At 42.2% G+C, this 22,477-nt stretch overlaps 1 protein-coding gene across 10 annotated transcripts in view; it reads left to right on the plus strand.

Moving 5' to 3' along the window:
- inpp4b (inositol polyphosphate-4-phosphatase type II B) overlaps nt 1–22,477 on the plus strand; it is a 269,882-nt gene that overhangs the window by 235,486 nt on the left and 11,919 nt on the right. For all 10 annotated transcript variants that reach the window (XM_069925291.1, XM_069925288.1, XM_069925292.1 and 7 more), the window contains one exon: nt 18,630–18,784. In XM_069925291.1, the coding sequence (XP_069781392.1) occupies nt 18,630–18,784 (155 nt within the window). The remainder of the gene's footprint in view (nt 1–18,629; nt 18,785–22,477) is intronic.

Below are 22,477 nucleotides of genomic sequence, written 5' to 3' on the forward strand. Positions count from 1 at the left end.
ATCAAGATATCATGCCACTTCTGCTTTTCCTTCTCAGTCTGTGACTGAAATACCACGTCAATAACTCTTGTTTTTAGCTAAATTTCTTTCCACTGTGTGAAACACTCCCAATGATTCTTTGCATTTTCATGAACATTAATCTTTTCAGGTGCTTTCCATTGGTTGAATCCACTTTTCTGCTCCAATAAGAATTGATAGTCTGACTGGGAATAGAGAAGACAACAGATACAAAATGCAGACTTTTTAGAAGGGGAATAGACCAGCCACAAGCGAGTCACTTCCTCACCACAACCATTTCCCAATTTCCTCTTGAACCAAGTTTTGTTTACTGAACAGTTATTTGTTGGTGGGAAAGGCCCCTCACTGTCCTGGAAATACTTTGTACTTTATTATTTCTGTTCTCAACACATCAGGCAGGATTGCTTTTCCAGTATCCTTGTTGAAGTTCAGAACTCCAGTGTCATGCTACTCAATCACTTCTGGTGTGACAGTTCCAGACTCTTTGACACCATCCAGTTCACTAGGTTCAGTGTTGTCAGGTTCAATCTCATTAGGTAAAATCTTGTCAATAAACTCAACATCACCACCTCCACCATTGTCTTTCCCTCCTGTCATGTACATGTTCTTTGTGGCAGCCTCACTCTTAACCTCATCGTACTCACATTTATCTGATTTGACTTCCTCCTCATCTTGTGACGCATTTGTACTTGATCCACCTGCAGATTCTAACAAACTTGCAGCAGGTGCAGGCAACTCCATGGAATGTGTTGAACTACTTGTCCTGGGCTTTTCAAACAAGGCCACGAAGAACTTGCTCAACTTCTTGGCTTCCTCTTCCTCCAACTTTTGTCTCTTATATCCTTCAACTCCACTTTCCAAAGAAACATTTCATGGTCTTCTTACAAAGTGCTCTGAAATAAGGATATGGTAGACACTTTTAATAAGAATATTACATTTCATAGATTTTTCACAAAATTGTAGACTACCTCCCTAGTTTATGTGGGAGAATAGTCTTACTGCCAGTTGGTACTGAGCAGTGGTGCTGTGAGGCATGTGGACATGTAACTCCCAGCACTGTATTTTTACCGAATAATTTATATGTGGTTTAACAATCTGGCCATCCTAGTGCTTCTCACCCATTATAATCAAAGACAGATCATAATAGAAACTACTCAGTGGCATCCCCCTTGAAGTGGCACCCAGGGCACGTGCTATACCTTAGATACACCACTGGGTAGAGGCTGCTAGTAGATGTATTTGTTTTCTGCCTGGAGGTCGGTGATTAGTGGTGTTCTGCGATGAGTGACGTTCTGCAGGGATCCGTTCTGGGATCCTTGGTCTATATGGTTTTAATAGGGTATGGACAAGATGCACAGAAAAGCATGGGTTGATGCACTTTGGAAGTTCGAACTTGAAAGTAGAGTATGTGGTTAATGGCAGGATTCTTGGAGTGTGTGGAGGAACAGAAGGATCTTGGGGTCGAAGTTCATAGATACGTCAATTTGATAGGGTGGTTAAGAAGATATATGATAATGCTGGCCTTTATTAGTAGAGGGATTGTTTTCAAGAGCCAAGAGTTAAGGTTGCAGCGCTATAAAACCCTGCTGGACCACCTTTGGAGTATTGTGTTCCGTTCCAGTTGCCTCACTTCAGGAACGATTTAAAGGTTTTAGAGAGAATGCAGGGAAGATTTACAAGGACGTTGCATAGATTGGAGAACGTGTCTAATGAAGCAAGGGTGTCAGAGCTAGAGTTCTGATAACACAGGGTGCCACAAAAACTATAGAAGATATGGGGAAGTACAGTTAATGTCTTGGATAACACAAAACATTACAGAGCCAGCGACCCCAGGATCAAATGCGGCACTACCTGTAAGGAGATTGTACAATCTTCCCATGTCTGTGGCGGTTTTGTTTGGGTGCTCCTCTTTCCTCTCACCTTCCAAAAACATATGTAGGTTGATTGGTGTATTTGAGCGGCACAGGCTCATGGACCAGAATGACCAGTTACGGTGCTGTATCTTTAAATTTAAAATAAAATTAAAGAATGCATCTCATTAGGTTATGGATTTTCAAGTTTTGTTTGACTTGCATCAGTAAAGTACAGTCGTGAAAAACAGAAGGGCAAAATGGTCTCAGACAGTGGATTAAGTGGACTACCAAACCACGATATATTTAATCAAGTATCAAAGAAATGGTGAATCACTTGCAAGTTGCTTTTCTTTGTGCCACAAAGACCTTGAAAAGAATGTAATAAACAATAATTTGCTTACATTCAATGGAAAGGCTACCAACATCATCAATCCTTGCTTGCAGCTTTTTATTCTGTCTAACAGTATGTTGAATAATATTCTCTTCATCTCTGATAAGCCATCAATTACCAAAACAAAGTCATTGTAATCCTTACAGTTCAAATTTACCCTTTAAAACAGTGGTTTTCAAGCTGCCCCCCTAAACTCACATTCCACCGAAGTCATCCCTATGCCATAAGTGCTTGATGATTAGTAAGGAATTGCTTAAGGTGGTATGTGAGTGGAAATAATGAGGTTTGAAAACCACTATTTTAATCGTACCTAATTGACTCATTATGTGCACGGTTTCAGAACTCCAAAGGAAATGGGCCAATGACAATTTTTCTCAAGCAAAATATTTCTGTAACAATTGGGTCTAGAGCAATTGGGTCTCAACTTTCCCTTCCCACTCACATACCACCTTAAGTAATCCCTTACTAATCACAGAGCAGTTATGGGATAGGGATTATTTAAAGTGGTATGTGAGTTTAGGTGGGCAGTTCGAAAACTACTGCTGCAAGAAGATAACTGATTCCATGACCAACTAACTTCAAGTTGTCTATTCATCTCCTATATAGACTATCAATACTCACTACAGTTGTAAATTACTTAAACCATTTCACAAATGCAGATCACCTCCTTAGCTAATAGGAGTTGTGAATGGTCATTCCTCAGTTAGTTAGCTGGGTGAGGGCACTTTCACTGACCAGGTCCACCCTCCCCTACAACTGCAGTTCAACTGACTAAGACTGCTCTTCTACTTGCTTCATAACTAGTATTCTTTATTCTCATTTTGCATTGATATGGGTATATAATCAGCTAAACGAGTTGATCTTGTAGGGGGCCATTGAATCCCATGATGGAACAAAGAACAAACAAAGTTAATCTAAGCAAGCCACGTTGTGTCATTAGTTTGTTAGACATGTTTCCATTACAGGCTGAACTATCTAAACCCTGCCTTGCATCGACCGTTGGCTGCATCCTTCATGTGACCCCCAAAGTTGACCCTCTTCTTGAGTGACCGACGGTACAGACCCACCCATATACCTGAGCACGGCCCTCGGTGAGTCACCAGAGTGACAGGCTCCACACAAAACACGCACATGTGGGAGGGCATGACATGCTCTCCTTCCTGACTATCAGTGTTGTGTTTCCTTGTAGTTATTTTCATGTATACGTTTAGGCACTAACTTTCAAAGTGAACAGTTCATCTGGGATGATGAAATTGACCTGTCTTTTCACTTGTAAATCGTCTTTGAATTGTCAAAGCACAGGACAAAATGGTGCAAGATCATTTCCAACAGACATTTGCTGTGATCAACTGAAAGTCGTCCCTCAAGCCAACCTTTTGTTTGGGGCAACATGGTTAGCACAAACAATATTACAGTGGCAGTAACCCAGATTCAAACCCAGCACTGTCGGTAAGGAGCTTGTATGTTATCTCCATGCCTGGGTGGGTTTCACCCGGGTGCTCCGGTTTTCTCCCACCTTTCAAAACATACGGGGGTTGTAGGTTGATTTTTATATTAGGTTTATTCATTTGTAGGTTAAGAGGATAATTCCACATCTTTCTTTCTTCTTTGCCTTGACTTCGCGAACGAAGATTAATGGAGGGGTAATGTCCACGTCAACTGCAGGCTCATTTGTGGTTGACAAGTCCGATGCGGGACAGGCAGACACGGTTGCAGCGGTTGCAAGGGAAAATTGGTTGGTTGGGGTTGAGTGTTGGGTTTTTCCTCTTTTGTCAGTGAGGTGGGCTCTGCGGTCTTCTTCAAAAGAGGTTGCTGCCCGCCGAACTGTGAGGCGCCAAGATGCGCGATTTGAGGCGATATCAGCCCACTGGCGGTGGTCAATGTGGCAGGCACCAAGAGATTTCTTTAGGCAGTCCTTGTACCACTTCTTTGTTGCACCTCTGTGTCGGTGGCCAGTGGAGAGCTCGCCATATAACACGATCTTGGGAAGGCGATGGTCCTCCATTCCGGAGATGTGACCTACCCAGCGCAGTTGGATCTTCAGCAGCATGGATTCGATGCTGTCGGCCTCTGCCATCTCGAGTACTTCGATGTTGGTGATGAAGTCGCTCCAATGAATGTTGAGGATGGAGCGGAGACAACGCTGGTAGAAGTGTTCTAGGAGCCGTAGGTGATGCTGGTAGAGGACCCATGATTCAGAGCCGAACAGGAGTGTGGGTATGACAACGACTCTGTATACGCTAATCTTTGTGAGGTTTTTCAGTTGGTTGTTTTTCCAGATTCTTTTGTGTAGTCTTCCAAAGGCGCTATTTGCCTTGGCGAATCTGTTGTCTATCTCGTTCTCGATCATTGCATCTGATGAAATGGTGCAGCCGAGATAGGTAAAGTGGTTGACCTTTTTGTGTTTTGTGTGCCCAATGGATATGTGGGAGGGCTGGTAGTCATAGTGGGGAGCTGGCTGATGGAGGACCTCAGTTTTCTTCAAGCTGACTTCCAGGCCAAACATTTTGGCAGTTTCCGCAAAACAGGACGTCAAGCGCTGAAGAGCTGGCTCTGAATGGGCAACTAAAGCGGCATCGTCTGCAAAGAGTAGTTCACGGACAAGTTGCTCTTGTTTCTTGGTGTGAGCTTGCAGGCACCTCAGATTGAAGAGACTGCCATCCGTGCGGTACCGGATGTAAACAGCGTCTTCATTGTTGAGGTCTTTCATGGCTTGTTTCAGCATCATGCTGAAGAATATTAAAAAGAGGGTTGGTGCGAGAACGCAGCCTTACTTCATGCCATTGTTAATGGAGAAGGGTTCAGAGAGCTCATTGCTGTATCTAACCCAACCTTGTTGGTTTTCGTGCAGTTGGATAACCATGTTGAGGAACTTTGGGGGGCATCCGAGGCGCTCTAGTATTTGCCAAAGCCCTTTCCTACTCACGGTGTCGAAGGCTTTGGTGAGGTCAACAAAGGTGATGTAGAGTCCTTTGTTTTGCTCTCTGCAATTTTCTTGGAGCTGTCTGAGGGAAAAGACCATGTTAGTAGTCTGTTTGCGCGAAAGTCGCACTGTGATTCTGGGAGAACATTTTCGGTGACACTAGGTATTATTCTATTTAGGAGAATCCTAGCGAAGATTTTGCCTGCAATGGAGAGCAGTGTGATTCCCCTGTAGTTTGAGCAGTCTGATTTCTCACCTTTGTTTTTGTACAGGGTGATGATGATGGCATCACGAAGGTTCTGAGGCAGCTTTCCTTGGTCCCAGCAGAGCTTGAAAAACTCATGCAGTTTGACATGCAGAGTTTTGCCGCCAGCCTTCCAGACCTCTGGGGGGATTCCATCCATACCCGCTGATTTGCCATTTTTCAGTTGTTCAATTGCCTTATATGTCTCTTCCCGGGTGAGGACCTCATCCAGCTCTAACCTTAAGGGCTGTTGAAGGAGCTGGAGCAGGGCGGATTCTTGGACTGAGCAGTTGGTACTGAAAAGAGATTGGAAGTGTTCTGACCATCGGTTGAGGATGGAGATCTTGTCACTGAGGAGGACATTGCCGTATGAGCTGCGCAGCGGGCTTTGGACGGGGGTTAGGGGCCGTACACAGCCTTTAGAGCCTCGTAAAAACCCCTGAAGTCGCCAATGTCCACGCTGAGCTGGGTTCGTTTGGCGAGGCTAGTCCACCTCTAATTTTGAATCTCCCGGAGTTTGCGCTGAAGATGGCTGCATGCGCGACGGAAGGCTCGTTTCTTCTCTGGCCAGAACGGCTTTGCAAGTTGAGCCTGATGGGCAGCTCGCTTTTTTGCCAGAAGCTCCTGGATTTCCTGGTTGTTTTCATTGAACCAGTCCTTGTTTTTTCATGGAGGAGAAGCCCAGTACCTCTTCAGTGGAGGTTTGCCTGGAAGTTTCCTCTCACTTCGTCTGACTGCAAGTTTCCAACATTGAACCTCTTTCTGGGGGCTTTACTGTTCCTGGACTTTGGCTTGAAGTGAAGGTTGAGCTTGCAGCGAACAAGCCGGTGGTCGGTGTGGCACTCCGCGCTGGGTATGACCCTGGTGTGGAGTACATCTCGTATGTCTCTTTCTCGTACTAGGACATAGTCCAGGAGGTGCCAGTGTTTGGATCGGGGATGCATCCAGGTAGTCTTCAGGCTGTCCCTCTGCTGAAAAAGGGTGTTTGTAATGACAAGCCGCTGTTCTGCGCAGAGGTCCAACAGGAGGCACCCGTTGTCGTTGCACTTGCCGACACCATGCTTGCCCAGGATTCCTGGCCAGGTTTCTGAGTCTTTGCCAACGTGAGCGTTGAAGTCGCCAAGGATGACAACCTTGTCAGCTGTAGGGGTGCGTTGAATGAGGTTGTGCAGATCAATGTAGAACTTGTCCTTTTCTGTTGGTTCCGCCTGGAGGGTTGGAGCATAGACGATGAGGGTGATGCGACGCTTGTTTTGAAGGGGGAGTCGCATGGACATGATCCGGTCTGAGTGGCCTGTCGGGAGGTTTTCGAGTTTGGTGGCAATGGAGTTCTTGACCATGAAGCCTACATCAGATAGGCGTCGTTCATCCATAGGCTTGCCAGACCAGTAGAGTGTGTAGCCCGCACCGCGTTCTTGGAGGCTGCTTACATCTGCAAGGCGGAATTCACTGAGAGCGGCTATGTCGACGTCAAGTCTGAGGAGTTCATGTGCGATGAGGGCAGATCGACGTTCAGGTCGGTGGCTGTCAGCCTTGTCTAGCATGTTTCTGATGTTCCAGCATGCTAGCTTGAGTTTGTGAGCATCTTTGAAGGGGGAGGACATGGAGGGGGAGGACATGGAGGGGGAGGACGTGGACATGTCCTCGGGCCTGCGCAAAGGAGCTTTTAGGTGGAGTGCAGTGTGCGCAGTACTGGCCCCACCCTTTTACCCATGGTTCGTGTGCCGTGGCCAAGCAAGCTGCGACGTGGCAGCGAGGTCCTTGGGTCATAGGTTTTATATCGGAGTGGCCTTTTCCTATGCAGGTTTCTTACCTGGGCTGGAGGGGCCTGCCTCTCCTCCTAGGTCAGACCATACCTGGTCGCAATCCAACCTGTTGGCCTCCGCCTGCCATTTCCTATATTTATATGTTAGGAGGCCCCAGTCCGGGCAGAAGTGAGGAGGAGGCGGTGGCCCTGGCCTTGGTAGAGCGAAGCAGGCGGAGGCCCCTGTCCGGGCAGAAAGAAGGAGGCGGCAGCCCCGGTCCGGGCATAGGGAAGTCAGCGGCGGCCCCGGCCCCAGTCCGAGCAGAAGGTAGGCGGCGGCGGCCCCAATCCGGGTTAAAGCGAGAGGTAGGTGGCAGCCCCGGCCTCGGTAGAGTGAAGCAGGCAGAGCCCCGGTCCGGGCAGAAAGAAGGAGGCGGTGGCCCTTGTCCGGGCACAGGGAAGGCAGCGGCGGACCCGGCCCCAGTCTGGACAGAGGGTAGGCGGCGGTGGCCCCGATCCGGGCAAAAGCGCATAATAATTCCACATAATACAAGTCTAAAATAGATAGTGGGAGTATTCCTTAACTCTTAATTGTCACTCTCCATAAGTAAGAAATCATCTATTTTTAACTGTTTTGAAAAAATTACAGCTTCAGCTCCAACAAATTATCCTAACGCACACCCTTAATGTTCAAGAATGAACCCCCACCACCCCCCCCGCCCCCGGATTCTGTTGCATGTCTTGATATTGCCTGAGTCAGTGCAACCATTGCAATCAAAATTAGATCTTTATCTCTCCAGCTGCAGACAAAATAAGATTTTTCAGCTGCATGTTAAAATGTTAGTTTACATTTTCTTGAAAGTTTAAAATGAACTTAGTCACTCACTAATAGTTAATTTTTTAGCAACAGAACTACATTGGAATTGCCCATTAACTAATTTTACAAATAGAATGATTCCAAAGAGTGAAAATACTATCATCAGGAGTGAGATGTCAGTTGTCATAATGGGATTGCTGACCTCTTACTATACTTTCAGTTATGATCATTGTTTCCCAAGCAATTAGCATGACAACTAAGCAAATTACTGGAAATTATTATCCTGCTCCCAGGATTGATAGAATAATATTTAAATCCAGCAATAAGACAATTGTGCAGTCCCTCTTTCCACAGCAAATTACAAACATGTCTGTTGGCATTCTTGCCCAATATCTGCCCTTAATGGTGAGTAGTTATTTATAGAAATAGATTAACATGTCACCAAATTGAAGTTAGTTTAATTAGTTAATAGTTCACAGGAAACTGTTACCTTTCTAACATATATATTCAAAACATTCTACAACAATCTGAAAGTTATCTCTAACTTTTTCCTTTCAGAGATGCTGAGTAAGTCTTTCCAGCATTTCAAATTTTTTTCACCATCTTATTCATTCCTGTCAGCATTTATTTTAATCTGTGGATTTTTATTAATCTGCAATGGTGTGCAACTTTTAAAGTTTCCTCAGCCTGTATTGGTGTTTAATTATTTATAAAGCTTTTGTAAGTGGTGTCTGAATTCTTCTAGTCATCAGTTGACTTTAGTGACATCTGTGTTTTGATCGGTAGTGTGAATTTAACTCCAGATGCCTGCCATTTGTATTAAAATAGCCAGTTTGTGGTAACCTTTCTGTATCTCAGTCAGTTTCACAAGACTGTTACATACTGCTAAATGGTTTTTACCATTCTATGTTGATGCTATTTTACAACAGTCAACATTCTGGTGTGACATGATTTCTGTGAAATTTTCTGCTGTATCTAGGAATTCTTTTACAACACTGCAAATGTTAATGCCCTGCAAGAATGACTATTTGGTCTCAATGGTTTTTTTCCAATTTGCAATGAGAACCACTGGTTCTCAACCTTTTTCTTTCCACTCACATACCACTTTAAGTATTCCCTATGATATAGGTGCTCTGTGATTAGTAAGGGATTGCCTAAGATGGTTTGAGTGCAAAGAAAAAATTTGAGATATATCCTACATGTGCTGTAACAAGGTCTTTGTCTAAGAAAATGATGAGAGCTGAGGAAGATCCAGTTGATAGAAGCTTGCCCAGTTCTTCTGAAAGAGTCCAGAAGGTGCAGGTTAAATATGAGTGTCAGGATTTCTCTTTTTCAAGGAAAGAGTTAATTGAACATCTGACCTTCTTGGCTTAAGGGAGAAAGCTGTGAATGAGGAAGAGATTAGGGAAAGGCCCCGTGGCTATTACTTGAAGGGTGAATTTGTTAATGATGAAATGGAGACCTCGTGATGTTTCTGCAAATGAAGAGTGGTTGGTGATTCATCAGGTGGTCATTCCTAGAATTTACCAGAATGAAATTTTATATTTGGCCCATAGTACACCCTTGGGTGGTCATCCTGATGTAAAGAAAACCATGAATAAAATTTTGAAACAATTTTTATGGCCTGGTTTGAGGAAGGATGTTCTAAATTGGTGCCAGACATGTCACTTATGTCAGGTTATGGGGAAACCTAACCAGGGTCCTCCAGTGGCTCCCTTGCAACCTATTCCTGTTGTTGGGGAACCTTTCACTAGGGTTATTGTGGATTTTGTGGGTCCCCTGCCTAAAACAAAAGCTAGGAATCAGTACTTGTTAACAATTATGTGTATGGCATCCTGATTTCCAGAAGCATACCATTAAGGAATATGAAAACAAAAAGACTTTGGAAAATATTTTCACAATTTTTGGGTTACCTTAAGAGATCCAGAGTGATCAAGGAACTAACTTTATGTCCAGGTTGTTTCAACAGTTGATTTATGAGTTGGGAATTAAACAGATCACTTCATCTGCAAACCATCTTGAAACTCAGAGAGCTTTGGAAAGATTTAATTCTACTCTTAAAAATATGATGAGGATTTATTGTCTGGAGAATGGGAAAGATTGGGACGAAGGTTAAAAAAGTCTGTGCAGGACTCATTAGGTTTCAACCCTTTCGAAATTCTGTTTGGACGTCAAGCTAGAGGACCTTTAATGTTGTTAAAAGAACAGTGGGTTAATGAGGATGTGCAGTTAGACTTGCTGGATTATGTTTTTAAATTTAAAGATCAGTTACAAAATGTGTGGACTTTGGCTCAAGAGAATTTTGAAATGGCTCAGGGTAAAATGAAGTATTTATTTAACAGGAAAACTCAAGTGAGGAATTTTAAGACAGGAAATAAGGTTTTAATTTTGTTCTGAACACATGACAATCCTTTGAGAGTGAAAATGTCTGGACCATATGAAGTGAGATCAAAACTGAATGATGTTAACTATGCGATAAACACTCCAAATTGTAGGAATAAAACTCAGGTTTATCATATAAATTTGTTGAAATATTATTATGAGGAAAAAGGTAGTGGAGAATGGTCTGTATCAGAGATGTTAGTTGTTGACAGGATTGAGGAAGTTATGGATCACAAGATTATGGAAACAGAATCTTGTGAGGGTAACCTTAAAGAAACCATGGTTCCTATGCTCCTGTTTAATTCAGCAATTTTGAAAAATCTGAAGGAAAAGTTAGGCCATCTTAAATCACAAGAACAGAAGCAGTTACTTTTGAAGTATGCAAATTTGTTTCCTGATGTGCCAAAAAAGATGTCAGTGATTTGTCATGATGTGGATTTTGGAGAAACAAGCCCCATAAAACAACACCCATATAGAATAAACATTCAGAGGAGTACAATCATGGGTCAGGAGGTGGAATATATGTTGAAAAATGATATTATTAGACCTTCGAAATCAGTTTGGAGTTCTCCTTGTTTTATGGTACCTAAACCAGATGGATCTGTTAGGTTCTGTACAGATTACAGGAAGGTTAATTCAGTAACTAAAACAGATGCTTATCCTATTCCTAGAATTGATGATTGTATTCATTAAATTGGGAAAGCTAAATTTCTTACTAAAGTGAATTTGATGAAGGGTTACTGGTATGTGCCTCTAAATGAGAGAGGAAGAGTTATTTCTGCATTTGTGACACCATCTGGTTTATATGAGTATAATGTGCACCTTTTGGCATGAAAAATGCCCCTGCAACATTCCAAAAGATGATAAATTCGGTAATCCAAGGTTTGACACATACAGATGCTTATATTGATGACAAAAAGTGACACATGGGAAGAACATCTGAGGGAATTGGACAAATTGTTTGCAAGATTATCCAAAGCAAACTTAACTGTCATTTTAGATAAAAGTGATTTTGGACATGCTGCTATGACATACTTAGGTCATGTAGTTGGCCATGGCAAAGTTGCTACCTATTTAAGCTAGAGTGAATGCAATTTCTGAATTTCCTATTCCCAATGGCAAAAAACCAGTGAGAAGGTTTTCAGGAATGGTGGAATATTATATGAAATTTTGCTAAAATTGCTCTTCCTTTAACCAATCCTTTGAAGAAAGGCGAGAAATTTGTATGGATGAAAGTTAGTCAGAGAGCTTTGGAAAATTTAAAGGAAATGCTATGCCACTACCATGTTTTTTAAAAATCCTGATTTTGACAGTGAATGCCAGTGAGGGAGCAGCAGGTGTAGTTTTGTTACAAAAACATGACAAAATTGACCATCGGCAAGACACTGAAGGAAGACACCAGATCAGAGGAAATCAGTTTGTGTGTGTATCCAATGAGCAACAAATCTCTCTCTGAAACCAACGAGAACCTTCCTGAGTGGTAACCACTTACTTTTAAGCACCAGAGCCTGGCAAAAATTCATATATGTTAAATTCTGTGCACAATATAAGAATAGCCTAATGCCAGTGAACTTGGAGAAGTGAGAAGTGATTGATTGGACTATTAAAGCTAAGAACTTTCCTAAAGATATACACATTACATACACATGTGCTTAGAATTAGAAGGGGGCTAAGTTAAGTTAATAGTAATAAATTAAAGTTTGATCCTTTTTTATGTTTAAAGAAAATTAAAAGCAACTTATGTTTAAGTAACCATTTGTCTTGGTGAATTTCTGTTGCTGCTGGATTTTGGGGTCCTCTGGGCCCGTAACAATCTATTTCCTTCATTGATTTCTCCCTCTCTGTGCTGATGTTTTCATCAAAATCAAAATACTGCAAATAATGAAATTATGAAACAAAACAAGTATTTAAAATTGACCTTAAAATTTATCAACAGCTCACACAATTTCTATGGAGAGAGGAAGAAATTTTAATTCAATTACCTTTTATCACTAAGAGTTGCTTCACAATATGGTTTCAGTTGTAAAGAAAGGCCATAGTGGCCTGATATTTCCAGCATTTTTGTTGTTTAACTCTTTAGGATGATATTTGAAGAGAACTGGAGGGGGGTGGGGGGGGGGGAAGTTTGTGATAAAACTAGCCTTAAGGTGAATAAAAAGGGGACAGGTCAGAACAGACAGGATAATCTTTGATATGGTGGAGAACATGAATGATTTAATGTTGGCAAAGGACACTAGAGACAGGTGAAAAGGATGGTGAAGGCACTTAGGAATAGCCAGAGGTACATATCCCTAGATGAGATATAAATAGTGGAAAATTAACAAATGTGAAATTAACAGCAGAAAAGGCAAGGGAATAAAATAGAAATTCTTGAAATGTGAGATGGGAAGACTGGAACTGGCAATTATCAGAAATTATAGAACTCAATTTTAAGCCCAGAACACTGTCACATGTCTAGTTAGAAGGTAAGCCATTGCTCCTAAAGCTTGCACTGACTTCAGTGGAATGGTGTTGAAAGGTGAAGAAGGCATCAAGGGAATGTGATGTAGAATTAAAATGAGTGGCGACTGCATAGTTGGAATTTCACTTGTAGAGTAAATCATGGTCTTCTGCAAAGTGATCAGCCAATCTGTGTGTGGTTTCCCTGATAAGAAGAAGATCATACTTTGCAGCAAATTCATTTGGTATTCTGCATCACCCGTGTTTGAATCTCTGGATGGTTGGGAATGGAAGATTGAGTAATTCTTTTTTTTTTTTGCAAAGTGGGATAGAGAAGGAAAGTTGTAATAACTATTTGTCCTCATCTTTTGTCCCACTGCCCACTGTGTCTAATAGAACAATTCACTCTACATCCAAAGTGATGCCAGGCCCAAGTACATTCATTGTTCTGAAGGGACAGTTCCTCCACTGCTCCAATTCATTATTTAATCTTTAATCATTTTCCACAACAGTACACGCAATGAGATTTGAATCTGCAGGAGTTACAAATCAAGGTTTCTTCCTACAGTTTTGAAGGAAGAGAAAGCTGAGGAAGATGTGACCAATGAACAATCTTCATCATTGAAAATTAAACCATTGATGTTTCAGGTTTCAGATTTGAAACACTAACTGTTCCTCCTTCCATATATGCTGAATAACATGCTCAGTTTTCAGGCATCTGTATTTTTGTTGATTTTCAGTGCTTATTATTGCCACCTTATATCAAGATTTTTTTCCTATTTGCCACCTATTTGAAAACCACGTGGAAAAGATTACCTTTCCCCTCACCAAACAATGCTGGCACTGCAAAGGAATCCCTCAAACAAACAACTAACCTTTTGTAAGTTTGCAGACTATACTTTCAATTCTTATCTTGTCATTCATCACCCATAAAAATATAGTCTGCTGCAAAACAAACCAATAATATCAGGAAAGTGAGGATAATAAAATAAACGGGTGACTCAAGAACAAAACAAAGACATCGCAATGTATAACATAGATATGTGTATAATGTTGTGCATCAACCAATTGTTATTTTTCTAAGTACTTGTATGCAACAAATGTGGCTGCATAAGAAATAGAGGTACGCTATTCACCTTGATTTATTTGGCCAATATCCAGTGGAGATTTGGAGCTCATGGGATCTGAGCTGTTGCCCTTTCGCAGGGACAGGCATGGCTTTTGGGATCTTTATCGGCTGCTGACAGAAGATGGGATAACAATGGGTGGAAGTGGAAATATTCTGAACCACTTTTACTTATTCTTTCCTTAACATATTTCCCTGCTGACAATGCTTCACAATACATTATTATAATGGGTAACCTACTTTATCATGAGTATCTGGACATGTGTTTGATTATTATTTTTAATGCACAGTACCAATGGCCATGTTTTTCATGCAGAAAGATATTGCTGGGAAGGGGTGCAACTTTATGCCATGTATTCTTGCGATGCACCCATTCTAATCAATCTGCAAGGAAGCACACAGCAGGTGTGTTGGTACAGTGCATATTCTTTTGCTGCTACATGGTTTTGCATTCTGGAGTGTCAGTTACCCGTGGTCAATCACAGTCCAAAAGTATTAAATGGAAAATTCCACAAATAAATATACAAGTTTTAAATTGCACGTCGTTCTGCATTGCATGATGAAATCTCGAGCCGTCCCACCTGGGGCGTGAATCATCCCTTTATCCAGCATATCCACGCTACATACACTACCCGCCCATTAGTCACTTTGTAGCCATTTCAGTTATCAGATCGACTGTCATGGTATCACTCTATATACAGAGAGAGAGAGAGAGAAAGAAAACCTCCAGGTAACCAGAAGGCCCTTGCCCATCTTTCTGAGAGTCAAGGAAAGTGAGGTCATTAATATCCAGCCTTGTCTCAACTGCTGCTCTCATTTGGGAGGTGGTCTGGAAGCACCTCTGTCTCTCTGCTTTTTTTAATCCAGGAGGGGAGAAATTAACCTGTGAGGTAGAGTATTATTATTGATTCGAAATATGGATGGTTCAAAGTTCAAAAACTTCGAAGTTTGGATTTATCCGTCTGTCTGGACTGGATGGTTTCCTTGTATCCGCTCTCATGAAGGCAGCCCACACATCATCTTTGGATACTGATAGTAGAGGATTATCAGGGGACATGGGGGTGTGCAGTAGTTCTTCCTTGTTATGGTGGTTAAATCAGGTATACAAGGCATTGAGTTCATCTGGGAATGAAGCTTTGCTATCTTCTGCATCAGATTTGGTTTTGAAACAGGTTATATCGTCAGCTGCTGGGTATCCTTCATTGTTTCCATTCTCAATGGGAGTCTTCATTTGCTCAGGAGATAGCTTTCTGTAGGTCATTCCTGCTCCTTGTGTGAAGTTCTAGATCTCTGGACTTAAATGCCTGTAATCAGGCTCTCATCAGGTTCTAGATTTCATTGTTCATCAAGACTTCTGGTTGGTGAACCCCTAAATGATTTGGTGCGGACACACTCATACACAGCTGTTATGATGAAGTCTGTGACAGCCCTAGTGTAATTACTGAGATCCTCAGCTGCGTTCTTGACCACCAACCAATCCACTGTCTCTGCTGCTGCCCATTTAGAAGGCCTAATACACGATGCATGTGTGGTCTGATTCAAGTTTGAACACATCAGACAGACTCACGGAAAAGTGCAAACAAAGCCTGCAAGAAGTAGTTGGCCTGGCAAAAGTGCTTGATACAGCACAGCTGAGTGCAGAGGTCTTCTCGGGGAGCATGGCCACCAGGTGGGGAGCTCAGGCATCGCCATCTTGGAATGTGGGATCCCAGGTCACTACTGCTGCCATTGAGCACCCAAAGTGCAACTTCTGCGAACATGTGAAACATCCACGAAAGAACTGCCCAGCCCGAAACATAACATGCTCCGTCAGCAGGAAGAAGGGACACTACAGGAAGGTATGTAGGTTCCAAGATTCCTCCAGCAGCGCCACATACAGCCAGCAGCCACCACCATCTTGGACTGTGGCATTTCCGGCTTCACCTCCAGCATCACTTCTGGTCATGGGAAACGTCTCAGCAGGCCCATGGGGGTGGCAAACCAGGACGGCGCCACATCCAGTGGCAAGGAGCAGCATTGAGCCATCTTTGCAGGTGCCCCTGAACCAACTCTACAGCAGCGACCAGATGTTGGCCTCCATTACCCTGGATCAGAACAGCCCACATTAACTGGCCAGGGCTACAATGAACATAGAGGTAAATGGTCGCATTACAAACTGCCTATTTGATACAGGGAGCGCAGAGAGCTTTGTTCATCCAGGCACAGTGCTACTCCCTCGCAATGACTCTGGCAAAATGTAAAGTCTCCTTGGCCTCAGCTGAGATCCACAGCAGCTGCACCATGACATTGACTGTGTGGGGCATGGAGTACAAGAACTTTAAACAACTTATCATGCCACAGCTCTGTGCACCAGTCATACTGGTTCAGATAGAGCATCCAAATGTGCCAGATAGAGCATCCAAATGTGGTTTGACATCCCACATTTTCCCCTCATGGACTGCAACTGCAAGTTCTTAAACCATCCATCCCCCAAAACCCCCTGCGGTCTTTCTATCCTCCGGGTCCCACTGCTGCCCTTGTTCGAGAACCTCACCCCTGACTGCAAGTCAGTCACCACCAAGTGCAGGCAATACAGTCCCAGGGTCAGGGCCTTTATAAAGCAGAAATCAAACACCTTCTGGCAGAAGGGATCATAGAATCCAGCACCAGCCCCTGGAGGGCACAGGTGTTGGTTGTTAAGAGTGGAAAGAAATACCCCATGGTCATTGACTACAGCTAGACCATAAACCATTTCACCCACTCCTCCGCATCACCGACATGGTGAACAAGATCGCCCAGTTCCGAGTCTTCTCAACCATTGACCTCAAGTTGGCCGACCAGCAATTCCCAATCTACCCGGAGGACAGCCTGTACACTGCCTTTTAGGCAGATGGCTGCCTCTACCACTTCTTCGAAGTCCCCTTCGGGGTCACTAATGAGGTCTCTGTCTTCCAGAGGGAGATGGACCGAATAGTGGATGACTATGGATGTAAGGCCACATTTCCTTACCATCGGCAGCCATGACCAGCAGTATCATGGCACTAACCTGCAGAAATTTCTTCAGATGGCCAAAAGCCTCAACCTAACTTATAACCAAAAGAAATATGTGTTCAATACTTCATGGGTGGCCATCCTGAGTTTTATGGTGGAGAATGGCGTCACTGGGCCCGACCCTGACTGCATGTGCTCCCTGTTGGAAATCCCGTTCCCCCATATCATCAAGGCCCTGAAAAGGTGCTTGGGTTTCTTTTTGAATTACGCCCAGTGGGTCACAAATTACATGGACAAACCCCACCCCCTGGTGAAATCTACCACCTTTCCCCTATTGGCGGAATCCCAAGCGGCATTCACATGCATCAAGGGTGATATCACCAAGGCAGCAATGCAGGCTGTGGGTGAATCCACCCTCTTCCAGGTGGAGAGTGGTGTGTCTGACTTTTCCCTGGCTGCCACGCTGAACCAGGCGGGAAGGCCCATGGCTTTCTTTTCCCAAACCCTCCAGGGCCCCAAACTTCAGCACTCAGCCATCGAGAAGAAGGCCCAGGGCATAGTGGAAGCTGTGCTCCACTAGAGACACTACCTGGCTAGAAAACCGTTTGCCCTGCTACTGACCAATGTGCAGTCACCTTTATGTTCAATAACAAACAGTGGGGAAATATTAAGGAGGACAATATCCTGAAATGGAGATTTGAGCTGTCCACCTACAACTACGAGATCTTGTACCGGCCCAGGAAGCTCAACAAGCCCCCCCTCCGATGTCCTGCCACAGGGGGTATTCACCTATGTGCAGTTGGACCGCCTCCAAATCCTCCACAATAACCTCTGTCATCTCAGGGTCACCAGACTCTATGACATTTTTAGACCCCACATCCTCCCTTACTCAGTTGAGGGTATCCAGGAGCTGACACGGAGCTGCTGCTCTGTGCCGAGTGTAAACCCTAATTCTTTCAGCCAGGTAAAACCCACCTCATCAAAGCCACCCGCCCCGTCAAGTGGCTGAGCAAGGATTTCAAGGGCCCTCTTCCATCCACAACTCTCTGTCTAATGTGGTTAATCAATAGCGCTACATTAGACAGAAAATTGTGATTAATAAGCTTTAATCACCTTAAGACATCAACACATCTCACATGTTGCTGGCCCAGTTCCAAGGTACTGAGGGAGGATTTCCGGGAAGGAAAAGGTTCAGGGGACAGGCCAGCCCATACAACACATACATACAATAGTTGCACTACATACTCAAGAATGTGTCAGACAAACATGTTAAACACTGCATTATGGTACTGTATACTAAATACTACTTCTCAGTTCATCTATGCATTCATGTTATATTTTAGCTGTTTGTAAACTCGTATTGAATTTCAGCACAGAAACTGATCTTTTGAACTAAGTGTTCTGTATTGTTCTTCATGTTCATACAAGCCTCTTCCAAAGTTGCCTAATGTAAATGAACCTATCTGCAGTGATTTCCATTCCCTTCTCATGTCTTTTTTATATTATTTTCTTAAACATAACAATACTCATTCTCTCTGTGAAGTTCCTCCTAAACTCTTTATTAAATTTATTTGTGTCTATTCTATACTAATGGTCCTTAATTTTGAACTCAACTCTCAATCATCTTAGCTCATTAAACCAATCATAAAAGTGCTGTTTCAAGATGACTGATGTTTCCAAGGAATAATTCTAGTAACTCAAGTCGCTTTGAACCCTCATTAGATTTGCCGAAGACTGAATGGAATACGTTTTACAAGCTGTAAAAGTGCCAAAGACAGAACATCAATGTCAGTTACGCTGGAACAATGTGTGATTCTTCAGGAAGAGCATAGTCTGCATCCAGACTATTTTGTACGAGCACTGGACTGTATGCGGAGGTAGGTGTTTCTCAAGTACATCTCAAGTGATTTTTATTGGCCACCACGATAATGGCAAAGATTTACAGCAAATTAAATTAACAAAATTGAATCAGTTGGAAATGAAAAAAGTTATGAAAAATATTTTAAAGAAGCAGAACCACACAGCAAGATATGCATTGCAAAACTAATTCAAAAATAGATTGCTGAAGGATTGAAATATCAGTGGATGTAATTTGTGCTCTACCCTTGTAATTTGGATATGACTTGTGTGCATTTACATGTACACTTTCTGCATTATTTGTATTTGCTTTTAAAGTGTCCAGACTGGACATATCATGTTGATTTGGTGCCATCGCAAGCTGGCATTTTAACAGGAGATGCTTTTCTTCTCTCCCATGCATTGCCATCATTAAAAAATATCATCAGATACTTCCATATATGTTACTGACTGCATGCATAGAAATCTGGTTGTGCTGACTTTCTGGAGTTTGATTGCTAGATTGTGCTGGTGTTTGAGAAGCCTTCAGGGAGTGTAATAGTTTTCCTCCCCAATGAGGGCTTTGGTAGATTTTCATCCCAGACAATGTAGCAGGAAGGCTCTGCTAGGCAGCCCTGCTTGCTTGGCGAGGGAGGAGAGGATGAGAAGGGCTGTCTATAATTTGTCTTGTCCACTATGGACTTTTGGGTGCACTTCTCCAAAAAACTGAGGAACAATACTCAAGGAGATGATGCTTCTTCATAAGTATCCTTAAAAAGTCACACATGCAACTACAAAACAAAAGCAGAATGCCTTGTGGGTTGCAGAGAAGGCTCCTGTCATTCTGAACTTTTCTCTATTTATGGGAATATGGGAAGTTAGTTACATATCTCAGTTTGCAATGTGACTGTTTTAGAACAATCAAAGATTCCATGCTCAGAGTCAAGTTCATCATCATTCTCTTCAGCTAAAAATAACCTGATCGATAAACCTCTGCGGTTTTCAAGACTCACAGTATTCTTGATGATACAGGGGTTCATTTACTGCATGCACAGGAACATATGCAGGGAATATAATGGATTTCACTTCCTGAGCATAGAGCTAATCTGTAACCATATCCGAAACAATTATTTTTGTGCTGTAATGTCAGAAAGGAGGATATCAATTTGGATCATGAAGTATCTGCACATTACTTAATCTCTCTTCATAGGTCAATCCTTTCTCGCAAGGCAAGGCTGCACCACTTTCAACAGCTCCATTGCCACATGCTTTTTGTATGATTGCTTTAACACATGCCAGCCAACTGGAATAATTCTCATACTGGCCTGCCAACTGTGTACATTTTGTGATCTCATTGCCTTCCCTTGGTTCATTTGATTACTCACTGGATGAATTTTGCAGTGCAGTTCAGGAGTGAGTCTTAAGCCTGTAAGTCAAAGTTTTAAAGATTTGCACGTAATGTGGCTGGAAGTGCAAACCGACTATGGCTTACCAAGAGAAACATGATATCTGAGAGCATGGTGAACAACAACACCAAAATGTCAAAATGTAACTCAGGGATGGGGAAATAAGCAAAGAAGGAACTGAGAGTGAGGATGAATTTAGATGTTCTTAAGTCAAATCTGGTATTGAACCATAGAACATTACAGCATAGAAACAGGCCCCTTTGGCCCTTCTAGTCTGTACCAAACAATTTTTTTGCCTAGTCCCACTGACCTGCACCCAGTCCATACCCCTCCCATCCAGGTACCTGTTCAAATTCTTCTTGTATGTTAAAACTGAGCACACATTCACCACTTCAGCCAGCTGGAAGCTCATTTGACACTCCCACCACTCTCTGTGCGAAGAAATTCTGCCTCATGTTCCCCCTAAATATTTCCCCTTTCACTCTTAACCCATGTCCTTTGATTTGTATCTCGCCTACCCTCAGTGGAAAAAGCCTATCTACATCTACTCCGTCTATCCCCCTCATAATTTTAAATACCTCGATCAAATCTCCCTTCATTTTTATACACTTCAGGGATTAAAGTCCTAACCTGTTTAACTTTTCTCTATAACTCAGTTCCTGAAGTTCAGGAAAATCCTTGTAAATCTTCTCTGCACTCTTTCTATCTTATTGATATCTTTCCTTCCTGTAGTTAGGTGACCAAAACTGCACACAATACTCCAAATTCAGCCTCACCAATGTCTTATCCAACTTTATCATAACATCCCAATGCCAACACTCAATATTTTGACTTATGAAGATCAATATGCCAAACACTCTCTTTGCAACCCTATCCACCTGTGATACCACTTTCAGGGAATTGTGTATCTGTATACCCAAATCCCTTTGTTCTTCCACAGTCCTCAGTGCCCTGGCATTTACCATGTATGTCTTTTCTTGATTTGTCCTTCTAATATGCATCACCTTACACTTGCCTGCATTAAATTCCATCTGTCATTTTTCAGCCCATTTTTCCATCTGGTCCAGATCCCTCTGCAAGCTTTGAAAACCTTCTTCCCTGTCCACACTACCTCCAATCTGCACACTTGTTATCATACAGATCAAGGACAGAAATGAATTACAATTATCAATTACCATTATATGCTGTTAATTAACCAGTTTCCCTTCTGTTGCAAGTTTATTTCTAAATTAATGACAAATGCTACTTCTTGAAATTCAGAAGGGAAAAATAGTGAAGTTCCTTGGGTGTTTTACTAAAAATATTCAATGTAAGGTTTTTTTAGAAATATGGATATTTCCAAGAACCTACTTCTGTAAATGTAATTCGAGGTTTCAACATAAGAATTTAATTTTCATCTATTGTATCTTCCAACTGCACTAATGATATATTGTTACCATGGTTCCATCTTAGTTTTAATGGGGAGAACAGAACTAGATCCAGTTCTGTTCTCGCTACTGGCACTGATCTTTCCTATTCTATGTAAAATGTCAGAGCCTAAAACCCTGGATCCAAATTCCCATTATTCATAGCCTCAATTCGCTTTCATAATCAGAAATTAGTCTTTGCACTTGAATCATTTGGTATTTGTTCCTAAAGGTACTAATTCCCACTCCACAACACTACATGGTTAAACTGGCTGTGTTTGGGAAGTTGTTTAAACCTAATCATTTTAGATAGGGACTGTTAGGATCAGATCAATTGTCAATTACACCTTTACTAATTTTACTTTTCATCAGTTAATATCCCTTTCAAAATGTTGTTATTCTTTATTGTCATCTCATGTTCTGTCTCAAATTTTAAATATTTTTGAATCCGTTAATATTTATTAGCCACTATTATCACTCAAATTAGCCATAGTCAATAGTGCATCTTTGCATCCCAGGATATCGCTATAGAACTTCATATTAGTCTCTTAAATGAAATCAGCTAAATGTGAATGATTTTTTTTTCCCATCATAGTTTTCAAAATTGGGATGTTTGCTCAAAAAAGGAAATGGTCAGTTTCACTTGTAACTCTTCGGATAATGAGCAATCCACCCCTGTATCCAGCGTGGTCAGGCATACGCCAACAATTGCCTAACAAATTATTTGACAATTATTTATTAGATTAAAAAAAAAATGAAAGCTACCAATCAGAGGCAGAAAAATGAAGTTGCAGTACATTAGACCTACTTGATTTAGTTGCAACCGGGCTTGAAAGATTGGAAAAGCTTCTCTTCTTGCGTCTATAAATCTTATTTGTTCAATTTTCTCCATAATTGGATATGTCTGTTGTTTTAACAGTAA

This window comes from Narcine bancroftii, chromosome 3 (assembly GCF_036971445.1).
Source record: "Narcine bancroftii isolate sNarBan1 chromosome 3, sNarBan1.hap1, whole genome shotgun sequence".
NCBI lineage: Eukaryota > Metazoa > Chordata > Chondrichthyes > Torpediniformes > Narcinidae > Narcine > Narcine bancroftii.